This window comes from Podarcis gaigeae, assembly GCF_964106915.1.
Source record: "Podarcis gaigeae genome assembly, chromosome: 5".
NCBI classification, from domain to species: domain Eukaryota; kingdom Metazoa; phylum Chordata; class Lepidosauria; order Squamata; family Lacertidae; genus Podarcis; species Podarcis gaigeae.
This window is the reverse complement of record NC_139681.1, coordinates 27,156,715-27,168,869: the sequence shown is the minus strand read 5'-3', so window position 1 is coordinate 27,168,869 and position 12,155 is coordinate 27,156,715. Positions and strand designations below refer to the sequence as shown.

Sequence of the window (12,155 nt, the reverse complement as noted above, 5' to 3'; positions counted from 1 at the left end):
AAGTCTGGGTGAAGTGAACAAGTTGAGCTCCAAAACAAAGGATCAGGACATCCTTTCACAGTTTTGTGCCACCTCTTGTAAAACCCTTCCACCCACCGGTCACTGTTTACGTCACAAGCCGGCGAAGTCCATAAATACATTCATAGCAGCAATAAAACGATCTTCCCATAAAAATGCAAACCAACAAATACAAGATTGGAAAACAAGTGGTGTGCAAAATGAATTCCAGATAAATGATTAATTATTTCTCTTTGCCCGGGAAATTGTTAATATTGATGAGTTCATTTACAGCACGGATGTTTGCAAAATGCAAAGTGCACAGATATTTGCAAAGTGCATCTTAAATCCTGTATATAATGTTATATGGGGCGTGATTCCAGTGGGAGAAGATTTGCTGAGGGAGATTGCTCTGCTGCTCAGTCATCTGAGCTCCTAGCGGCTTAAAGGGGGTGACAGTTTGGAGGAGGATGACGACTCAGACAGCAGGAGTTCATGGTGTGTACAACTTGCTCCTTAACAGGGCAACCCTAGACATAACTGCTGAGAAGTAAGCGTCACAGATACGTGGGTTTCGAAATGCAATCCAAATGTCTGATAAAAAGGATCAGGTGAAAAAATGCAGGAAGTATATTTACTTAGGAGTAAGTCCCATTGAGTTCATGTCTGAGAGCCACTTCCCCCCACAAATCCCAGGCAGAGGTAAGAATATATCATGTCTCATGGGCATAGCCCAGGGGGCAGAACCTTATATTTGTATTGATTTGTATTTATTTAGGGGGGAAGTTGCCCCCTGCCCTCCCCCTTAGCTCTGCCCATGTCATGTCCCTACAGGACTGCATTTGTCTGGGTGGGTTAGAAAATGTGAAGGCTAAAGGATGTACTACACTTTTTAAGTTGCCACTTCAAATGGAGTTAATTTATCCTAAGAAAACTGGCTGTATATCCTGGGAGGAATCCCTTATTCAAAACTGCCACAGAATATATCCAAGTGAACTTTTAGACCTTGCTCAGACTTTCCTACTCACACATATGAGACGAAGAAACAGAGACCGGGGGTGAGGTGGGGGGCAGAGATCTTTGCCAACCCGACTCCCCTAGATGGAATTTGAAATAGCAAGCCTGTCTCTCGAACTGCATTCGAACTGCTTTTGGCAGTGACCTGATGATGCACAGGCAGGCAGCAGTGAGATTGTCAGTGCTAACTTCACACACACACACACACACACACAGAGAGAGAGAGAGAGAGAGAGAGAGAGAGAGAGAATACACACGGGAGGCAGTCTGAAGATTGCTAGAAGGCAGATGAAGGTCACATCTCCAAAATGAAAAATAAAAAAGAGAACATTTGTGCTTCTGTAGCAGTAAGGTGCAACATGAGACTGGACATATTTGGGAGTTGTCTTTGGTACAGCTCAAGCAGTCAGATGTGCATGCATGTGGGACCAGAGTGCAACCTGGAGAAATCCAGCATATGTGTTCCTCATGGACCCCCAAACAGGTAATGAGACATTTTGTGCAGCTCACTGGGTCTTATTGTACGAAAGTGTAGAGACGGGTCAGTCTGTGGAGAAAGAGGCTGAATAATTGCTAATAAGGCAGGTAGAAGTTCTCCAGATTCCGGCATGCTAAAACTACCACAACATGAAAGCAGGACTCTTGCAGCAAACATATGCACACTGCACACAGATGCACACATGAACACCTCCTGGGACATTAAAATAACTCGGTACCCTAATTAAAACAAAACAAGTTATTCATCTAAAGGTGTAATATTTGCTGCTGCAAAGCTTATAAAACACGATGCGTAGAATAAACGTTGCTATGAATACTGTGCAACTCCACAACTTAATTTTAAAACAGTTGCTACACTGGGCTCAGAGGTGGATTCTGCTGCGCTGGGCCCTGGGCCTAGGGGGCGCCACAGGGCATTGCAACTATGAAGTGGTGAATTGAGCAGAAGAAGAAGAAGAGTTTGGATTTGATATCCCGCCTTTCACTCCCTTTAAGGAGTCTCAAAGCGGCTAACATTCTCCTTTCCATTCCTCCCCCACAACAAACACTCTGTGAGGTGAGTGGGGCTGAGAGACTTCAAAGAAGCGTGACTGGCCCAAGGTCACCCAGCAGCTGCATGTGGAGGAGCGGAGATGCGAACCCGGTTCCCCAGATTACGACACTACCGCTCTTAACCACTACACCACACTGGCTCTGAGCAGAATGCTAGGTGAGAAGTGGAGCAAGCCTCACACGGGGAACTGCTGAATTTTGAAAAACCAAAGCCAACCCCTGCTAGGTTTCAATTTTTTGCTGGTGTTCCTCTAGACTATTCCACTTCATGAACCTGTTAATGGAATACTTTATTTTCTCTCTCACTATCATTAATCACAGTGAAGTCCATCAATGGCTATCAGCCATTACAGCTGAACGGAGCTGCCATGTTCAGATACATCCAAGTGCAAGTTGCTACAGACAAACAAGGGAAGGCTGTTGTCTTTGCCACAACCCTTCACAGAGGCATCTGCCTGGTCACTGTTGGAAACCAAAGGTTGGGGCAGGAGAAATTTGATTCTGATCCAGCAAGGCTGTCAGTCCAAATACCTACGTATGTGACGAATAAGTCATCCCCTTATTGTTTCTGCCAAGGGGGAATGCCAGATCAGAGGGATCACTAATAGTACTTTCCTACTCTCTGGAAATCTTATAGCCCTGAAGTGCCTCAGTTTCCAAATCAGGGAGGTGGTTGCGGTTGTGATTATTTTATTAGAAGCTACACACCTCAGCTGAAAGCTCTTACTGGTTCAACTTGTTGTCAATAGTTTCCCCATTCAGGAGTAGTCAATAGGATACCAACCAGTTGTAGTTAGACTACAACTCCCATCAGTTCCAGGCAACAGCCTTTCAGCTGAAAGTGCCTATTGGTTCAACTTATCAATAGCTTAGGGATGCAGGTGGCGCTGTGGGTTAAACCACAGAGCCTAGGACTTGCTGATCAGAAGGTCAGCGATGGGGTGAGCTCCCGTTACTCGGTCTCTGCTCCTGCCAACCTAGCAGTTTGAGAGCACATCAAAGTACAAGTAGATAAATAGGTACCACTCCGGCGGGAAGGTAAACAGTGTTTCCGTGCGCTGCTCTGGTTTGCCAGAAGTGGCTTAGTCATGCTGGCCACATGACCCGGAAGCTGTACGCTCGGCCACTAAAGCGAGATGAGCGCCGCAACCCCAGAGTCAGTCATGACTGGACCTAATGGTGAGGGGTCCCTTTACCTTTACCTTTATCAATAGCTTCCCCTTTTGCCATACGTGAGGCAGCAGAATGTAAACTAAGACACAAGCATTCATGCATACTCATATGCTCACCACACAGACACGGCATAATTCCCCAAGACTGTGTCAAACTTTTTAATGAACTCCAACACCCTTTTATTTGCTTTTCCTAAGCACATCCCTGATCACTTCTGTTTGTATTTCTGAAAACTCTTATGTAAACTACCAAGGAAATCATTTTGAATAGTAATGAAACTCTTACTTCCAAAGCTTGCTACCCCATGCCCATCCCATGAATTCTCTTGTAGCACTCTTTCTGCTTTTGCTCACTGTACTGTTTTCCACCTTGAGCAATAAGTTGGCTATCCAGATCTCTATTCATTCTGACATTCAGGTACTTAAGCCTAAGGCTCAAACATCTTTAGAAAGGTTGTGCAAGGTGATAATTTCTAGTTCTGAAGAATGAAGCCTAGGCAGACAGCGAACTTTTATTTGTATGCTGCCACCTGAATACAAAACACCCATTTTTAAAATAATAATAATAATATTAATTTATTGCTTGCATAATGATGATCTGTCAGATTTTAACCCACCCAGTGTTTCATGGATGGCTCTTGAAATTAGAAGAAGAGGAAGCTTTGGTGTGAATTGTTTTTTAAACGTCAGGATAGAAAAGCTTTCTAGATACAATAGAGAATTTTCACTGTTATGTTTACATTAGAAGAATAGGAGAATAGGTGTGTTAATAGCAGCAGTGGGCAGCATGGTATGGTAGCATTGCTCACCCAACCTCCAGTCAGTCGTGTCTCTGCTGCTTAGTGGGAGATAGAGGGAGAGGGCTGAGGCAGTGTAAACACACAGAGCCAATGTGCTGCTCTCACTGGTGTTTATTTCTTTGTACATGGAGGGGTCATGCTTACTGAACACAATGTGTTCCCTGAAAGGCATTCATTAGGTGACTGTTCACATAGTAAGTCCACAATTTCCACTGATTCCTATGGGGAAAATTCCAATGCATTCCCAACCACGGAGTTTTGTCCCACCCCCAAGAAAAAACAAACAAACCCCACCCAGGAAATGCTGAAAAACATGCTCCGATTTGTCTCATTGCTCCCCCTCCTTCCCTCTGTTTGTTCCTCAGCCAACCAGCAAAAGGCAAACAAGTAAAAAAAAAAAAAAAGCCCTTTGTTTGGATATCTGAATCCTCAGTGTGAATAGGGAGGTTTGGGTACTAATTCTTCATGCTTGGATAAGTGAATTTTCACCTAGTGAACATTCATAAAGTGATACCTAAGTGTATACACTAGACAGTAGCTTTTGTTTATTAAAAAAACCCTTACATTTCCTTTGTACTGCAACATAGCACCCAAACTGAGCTGTGTGACGTGACACCCATGTTGTTCAGGTTAACTGAAAGCACAGTCAAGATGGTGGTCTCTCAGCCACTTAGAAATACTCAATCTTTTTATAGTCTCAAAAAGAAAGAAAGAAAGATAAAAAGCTGAGCCTCCTTGGACCACTATATACAAGACTAGAGAGCTCCTTTTGGCTTGATGGGTCAAAAGCCCTGCAGGCTTTTTGAGGCAGCAGTAGAGCAGTGTAGTGCTACCTTTAGGAAACCTAAACGTACTTTATTCTGCTCCAAGGACTATATTTTATTGAACTCCCTAAAACATGTAGTAACAAGTATTCACCTGCAGTTTTTCTTTTACTCTTTTTTATTTTATTTTTAAAAAAACACACGACAGGAAGGAAGGAATCCAGGCATAAAATACCCACAGCAAAACTGTACAGTTCCCACTATAGCAGTTTATCTTAGCTGACTCAAGCCCAAAAATCAAATAAAAATGTTCCAAATAAATGCTTTGATACAGCACAAGTCTTTGAAAAGAGGTTAGGTTCACGTTCTTGAGGTGGGAGAAAACTTAGTCCGAGGTGATTATTTTGTAGTGTAATGTTTTAGGAGGACCTGAAGCTATGGTATCATAGAATCATAGAGTTGCAAGGGACCATGAAGGTCATCTAGTCCAACCCTCTGCAATGCAGGAATCTTTCTCCCAATGTGACACTCGAACCTATGACCCTGAGATTATGAGTGCCACGCTCTACCAACTGAGCTATCCCATAGTAGCATTGATGCTAAGGGTGTTGTTGTTTAGACGTTTAGTTGTGTCCGACTCTTCGTGACCCCATGGACCAGAGCACGCCAGGCACTTCTGTCTTCCACTGCCTCCCGCAGTTTGCTCAGACTCATGTTTGTAGCTTCGAGAACACTGTCCAACCATCTCATCCTCTGTTGACCCCTTCTTCTTGTGCCCTCAATCTTTCCCAACATCAGGGTCTTTTCCAGGGAGTCTTCTCTTCTCATGAGGTGGCCAAAGTATTGGAGCCTCAGCTTCACGATCTCTCCTTCCAGTGAGAACTCAGGGCTGATTTCCTTAAGAATGGATACGTTTGATGCTAAGGGTAGAACTACATATCTGTTACTCTCCAGTAACTACATCTGTTACTCTCCAGATGTTTGACTCCAGCTCCCATCAACCCAACACTGGTCAGGTATGATGGGAGTTGTAGTCCCTCGCCATCTGGAGGGCCTCAGGGTTCACCGCCTCGGCATTACAATGAACATGGGACTAGTGACACAAATGGCCATCCCTATCAAGTTCTCCACCTTCTCCTCTGTAACATTTTGGAACATCCACCACACCTGACATCATCACCTGTACTTCTTCACCCAACTCAGTGCTACCTACCAATAGGAAAACATACCATGTAATGATGTAACAACATGGTGTAAGTGCACCTAAATACAGTGGTACCTCGGATTAAGTACTTAATTCGTTCCGTTCTTAACCTGAAACTGTTCTTAACCTGAAGCACCACTTTAGCTTACGGGGCCTCCTGCTGCTGCTGCACCGCCGGAGCACAATTTCTGTTCTCATCCTGAAGCAAAGTTCTTAACCTGAAGCACTATTTCTGGGTTAGCGGAGTCTGTAACCTGAAGCGTATGTAACCTGAAGCATATGTAACCTGAGGTACCACTGTATTATGAGGGAGAGGCAAGAACATTTGCTACAGGACATTCTGTTTCAGCAATGTGAAGTTCTATATGAAGCAAGTGTGGTCAATGCCTGTATCAGAGACTGTGGGGAATTCCATGAATGCTATCCAGAGCTACACAAGGAGAAGCTGGATCTAAGTTGAAGAGTATCTAAGCTAGAAAGTTCTAAAGGTTACACACATTGCAAATATTATTTATTTATTCACACTTGGAATTTATGGTGCGTATTCTCAAGCTTATTTCGAATGCTCAGCCAGACTGCAATATTACTGGGTGATCAACCCGACATAAAGCCAAAGTTCCCAATGCAAGCCTAGGTATTTCTACTGGCATCAGAGTCTGAAGTCCTACCAAAATTTGTCATCGTCTGTATGAGAAATAATTTATGAGCTGGGGAAGAAAAATTCACACAAAATCATGTACAAGTATGTGCGTGTCTCTGTGTAGCGTTTAATTAAACTAAGCAATGAGTTACCATAGTCACACAGCAGTTTCAAATGTACTGAGGTTCAATTAGCTAATCTTAAAACGTTAACACATAGAAAAGAGAGAGTTGGGCACAATTTATCAGATTCCTCTGAACAAGCTTAATTGAAACGAACTGGAGATCTACAGCTGTACTCTGACGCAACTCCTGTTCAAATTGAAGTGGCTTACACAGGTGAGATTCCCAGTAAATTGTTTCCCTTATTAGAAGCAAACGTCCTCACTTTGCCTGCCAAGCCTGTAATTAATTTTACATCTTGGTCTCAAGATGCTTTCTAGCACAGAGCAAGAATGATAAATCAAGAAATGCTGAATGAAAGTTTTAATGATCATTAGGGCTGTATCTGCAGAGAATTATCAGCAGCCATGAGCAAAGACGATGAGAGCACCAGAAGAAACTTGGAGGATCAGAATAAGGTCCCATCTGTCTAGCACCCCACTCTAAGCAGTAGCCAACCAGATAACAACATCATCAGGAAGCCCACAACCAAGAAATGAAGACAACAGTTCTCCACTACAAGCGGCATTCAAGGGTATACTGGCTCTCAACCTAAGTGGTACCATCTTCAAAATGTTCTCCAGAATCCATGAGGACTAGGGTTTAAACAAAATAAAACTGAGATACTCCAGACTGTCAGTATTTTGCAGGAGGGTTTCAAGCACATAACAGGAACTTTGTGCAATTAAAGTGGATTTAAAGTACTCTTTCACCGCAGTGCAAACAAAATCCACTTTAAAAAAAGAAACTGGCCTTTTGCAGCTTGGAAAGTGACCGGGAAAGGCATTGAAAAGTGTGGAATGAATGAATGATTAACAGGATGACATATAAACATCTCCAGAGCAAATCAAGATGAATACCCTGCCATATAACCTCCCCATAAACAAAGCACAACAAATACACAATGAAGACTGGATATAACCTAACCTGCAGATAAACTTTGTACAAGCACATCAGGCTGAATGCTCAATAAATAGGTTGTCTGGAGGAGCTCGATATTTAGCACCACATAATGAATCTGTTAATCACTAGAATAAGCCAATTCTTTATATGAAAGTATTCATTACTACAACATGGTGCTACCTTTTCTTACACTCTTCTCCCTCCCTCATTTTTCTTCATCTCAGATCCCACACACAAGCTTTTAAGCTCATCTCCACCTTTATGCATCCCTCTGCTAGTCTGTGACCTGGCAGGCATTACATTTCTAGAAACAAATCTGATCGTTTCCCCAATTTATACATTCGTAATGAAAATTTAATGACTTGGGTCTTGTGCATTACTCCAATGCATATTCAGTAATTATAATACATCTATTTGTGTTCATCAAATTATCGTTCCACCGCTATAAATGATTTTAAAAAATATACAGCATCTGCAGAAGACAAATTCTCAAACCAGGTTTAGAACAAAGATTACAATGCACTACAAGGAGGCATTAGTCTTCAGTTATCAAAGTGGGGGATAAAATATTCTGGTATCTTTAGTCTTATAAGTTGCAAGGAATCTGGTGGCATGACTCAGTCCTCCATCTGAGCCTGTGCCTAAGGGATGCAAGGTCGAGAACCTGTCAAGCTAACACCAACCTCTTAGACAAAGGGTAACACAGCCTTCTGCAATGTGGTGCCATTCAGAAGGTTTGGCCTCCAGTTCCCATTATCCCAATCGACAGCCATGGTGGTTGATGGGAGTGGGGCACCAGGTTGAAGAAAGCTGGGATAACCTGTCATAATAACAAAGACGAGCCATGCTGGATTAGACCAATGTTCCTATGGGAAACTCACAAGCAAGACATGAAGGCAACAGCCCTCTACTGTTGTTGTTCCTGGCATCTGGTACCACAGCAGCACACCGTCTCTGAACCTAGAGGTTGCCATCATTCATTCAAGACAGCGCAAGAGTCTCTTGAGCAGCAATAGGCTACATCAAGTCATGTGACAAAGCCAGAATCCCTATAAAAAGCTTCCAGAGCAGGCTTGCCCTTTGCTTATTGCCTGCCACCATTAATGGCTGAAAACTGGTCTCTCTCCCTAGGCCTTGCTCCACTGAGTTAGCAGGAACTGAATCCAACATGGTTAATTACCACATGCCATACCTTAGAACATACCCCTCAGGAATCCAGGCTCCCATTTCTGGTATGCAATCTATGTTCAAGAACTATGTCTGTGGTCCATAGTCCTGTTCGACCAGGATGCTTGGATTAAAGCCCACTTAGCCCTAATTTATTTCAAGGGAAATTTGCTCCAGACTCAATGCTCTGACCGCTGGCTGTAGATCAAGCTGCCCATAGCCTGTCATATTGCTGATTACACTGTTATCCATGCCCCGCAACAACCATTAGTCAAGTCACTGGAGGTCACCAATAATAATAAAAAAGTTTAAAAAGTAGCGCTGTAGTATAATAATAAAAAACCCTATGGAGAACTAAATGCAAAGTAATTTAAATGTACAAAAGCTGACCCACATTAGTGGCTGGAAATTAATTCTTCAGACACTTGAATTTCACACGCAGAAAATGAAAGGTCCTCAAGTTAATAATATAACTAAATACTGCAAAATGTTCCATATTACAATTACTGCGTAAGTGCTAGCCCGTTTTTCATGTTGCAACACATCAGTGGCCACCCAGGACTTGTCTGAAAAGAAATAAAAGCTCCTTCAAATGCTTGAGTCTAATAATATAATTTCTCAGAGCTGGTGCAGTGTAGTGGCTAAGGGCATGTGCTATGAGCCCGGGCGTTCCTTCATTCCAAAACCATCTCAGTCACACATTTACTAAGCCTGTAATCGTAAGCATGCTTACCAGGGAGAAAGTCCCATTGAACTCAGAGGGGACAGGTCTGAGTAGACCTGCAGAGGATTGCACTGCGATTTAAAATCAATAAATAATAATAATGCTGTATAATGCATAAAGTGATCATCCCACCAGGCTGCATGAATTGAGAGTGCTGGGGGTGGGCAGAAGATCACACAGCTCCTCCATAATTATTTTTTAAAAAAGTATCTTTGCACATAGAAAACTAGTATTTCGTGGTGGAGACCAGGCCAAAATCCATCTCCGTAACATTCTACTCTTGAATGGCATAAATCTCCACCTGCAGTCAGAGGTGGTATATAGAAGTGGCAGTGGTGGAGGGAAGCAAGAATAAGACCTTGAGAATAATCTGAACGTTGCAATAAAGAGGCTGCTATACATTTCTTCATAAGACAAATAATTCCACACACCCTCAAACACAACCTCCCCCCAAAACAAGAGACAGTTTGTGTTTGTCAAGCTTACTCATTCCATTGAAGCAAGTTCTCTCCCTATCTCCTAGAGCAGCTGGAGAAGTTGATGAACTGAGATTCAGAGAATATCCCTCCTGTTGGAACAAGAAGACACACTTGATGTGTTCATGTTCTTTTAAAGGTGCAGTTTTAGGGTAATGAGTCAGACTCTGATCTGGAAGACAGGTCCAAATGACTGCAATTGTCCATTTCAAATAAATTCAGTATTGTTTACTTAACCGAATATTCACAATCACATTGCGTTACAAACAACAGGGGGCAGGTGGGATGAAAGCAGTTTCCAGCAGTACAATTTTGAGAACATAATGATATAATCAAAAGGCATGAATGTCACGACGACGACAACCGTGGTCCTGTTGCCACATTTCTTTTGCCACTTTTAATTTCCCCATCTCTTTGTATCTAATAAGCATACTATGCTTATTTACTTGCAGTGAAAAGTCCCAAGCAAACACTGTGGGATGGACTTATAAAATAAGCATGCATGGGAAAAAGCTACCAAAGAAATTGCCACTGGCTTCAATCTTGGATCTCCATCATCATGGCTGCCCTTTTGGTAGGAATCCCTCAGTTCTTCTCATTTTCCTGACACTCATTCCTTGCCCCCCCCCAGGCCACAGGAACTTACACATTGGCTTATCTGCAGTTGTTTGGCCCCTGCTTAAGCAACCGCTGCTTAAGCAACCGCTCTTCCTTGCTCCCGGTGGCGATGCCTTTCCCCAGTGCTCTGTGTCATCCTAGCTGGCTGAGTTCTCTGCAGCCCACTTTCCTCCCTCCGGGCGGGGGGGGGGGGAACCATGGGTGGAGCAGAGATGAGAGAAAAAAACCCGGTTGGCTCTCATCATGGGGAGTCACCAGTGATAAACCAATCCAAAGTCAGGCCATGCCAGAGAGAAGACACTTTTAGGACAGCTGAAGTAATCGCCATGAAACCAAAGGTCAATTCAGTCTAGCTCTTGTATATTGACTAAAAGATTTTTAACCCACCTTTTGGTTCAGAACGTGGCAAGAAAAATTGACAATTAAAACTATATATACTTCATATGTTAAATGGCCTACCCAATCTACATAGTAAAAATGCCAATCATTATGAGGGGAGGAGTGCGCAGTATGGCCCTTCCATAGGTTTTCCCAACCTCCAAAGTAGTCTCCCCCACTTCTATTGGCATATTTCTATTTGCATATAGGATTAATAACTTAAATACCTCCTGCCACCTGCTCTTCCTCCTGTTCACGTCCTCAGTGTATGTTCTCATGCCCAGTCCCTGGTAATGCAACTGAACATCTTTAGGCTGTAACCCCTATTTTGCATCCTCTTCCAGCTATGATGCTGTCTTCATTAATATTATAAAGATTAAAGGGCCTTTGTTATGGTTCTTTGGCACACATATTCAGCTGACTCTCTGTGCCACTGCACACATTGAACTGCATGAGAATAAACACTGGCTTGTCCAATAGACTTTCTCTTTCTGGATGAAATTCTCAGACTTTCCCTGTCCAACGGAGAGAGTGTTGTCTGTCTGACCTACTTGTTTTATTTTGCAACTTTCAGATTGCCATAGAGATCCACCGGTATAATACACTGAAGCTTTACACAATTGTATCCCAAGTCTAACCAGCATCCATGCAGCCCAGTAATGCCAAGAGGATTCGATCCCATCTCTTCCAGATCAGAAATAAGAGTTCTTTCCAAGGCTTGCAATCTTAGATCCCTTAGACAGAAATGCTAAGAGTCAAACTTAGGATCTGCAGGGCAGTTCTGATATTTGTCTACTCAAAAGTTAAGCTCCAATGAGTTGAATGGGAATTATTCCCTGGTAAATGCACACAGGATTGCAATCTTAATTTCTAAAACGGCCAGCTCTGATTTCAGAACACAGTAGAAGATGCAACAACAGCAGAAGATGGTCACCTATGCTCTGGTCAGTCGCATCACTGGTGCTTACAAGGAGGTGGGGCAAGGTGTGGCCAGTGATAAGATAAAGACACTCTGCCCATGGCCAGAGGTACTCTTATGATTTTACACATTGCTCCAGGTTCTACATATCTTACATATTCTACA

At 42.9% G+C, this 12,155-nt stretch overlaps 1 protein-coding gene across 2 annotated transcripts in view; it reads right to left on the bottom strand.

Annotated features, from left to right (window-relative positions):
* PHYHIPL (phytanoyl-CoA 2-hydroxylase interacting protein like) overlaps positions 1–11,364 on the bottom strand; it is a 77,483-nt gene extending 66,119 nt beyond the window's left edge. The window contains exons 1-2 of one of the 2 annotated variants that reach the window (XM_083740496.1): positions 11,299–11,364; positions 10,086–10,167 (exon numbers count right to left, since the gene is read on the bottom strand). In XM_083740496.1, the coding sequence (XP_083596622.1) occupies positions 10,086–10,167; positions 11,299–11,349 (133 nt within the window). In that variant the 5' untranslated portion in view covers positions 11,350–11,364. Of the gene's footprint in view, positions 1–10,085; positions 10,168–10,721; positions 10,853–11,298 lie in introns of those variants that run through there. The other variant, XM_083740498.1, reaches the window with a different exon arrangement.
* Between the last annotated feature and the right edge of the window lie 791 nt (positions 11,365–12,155).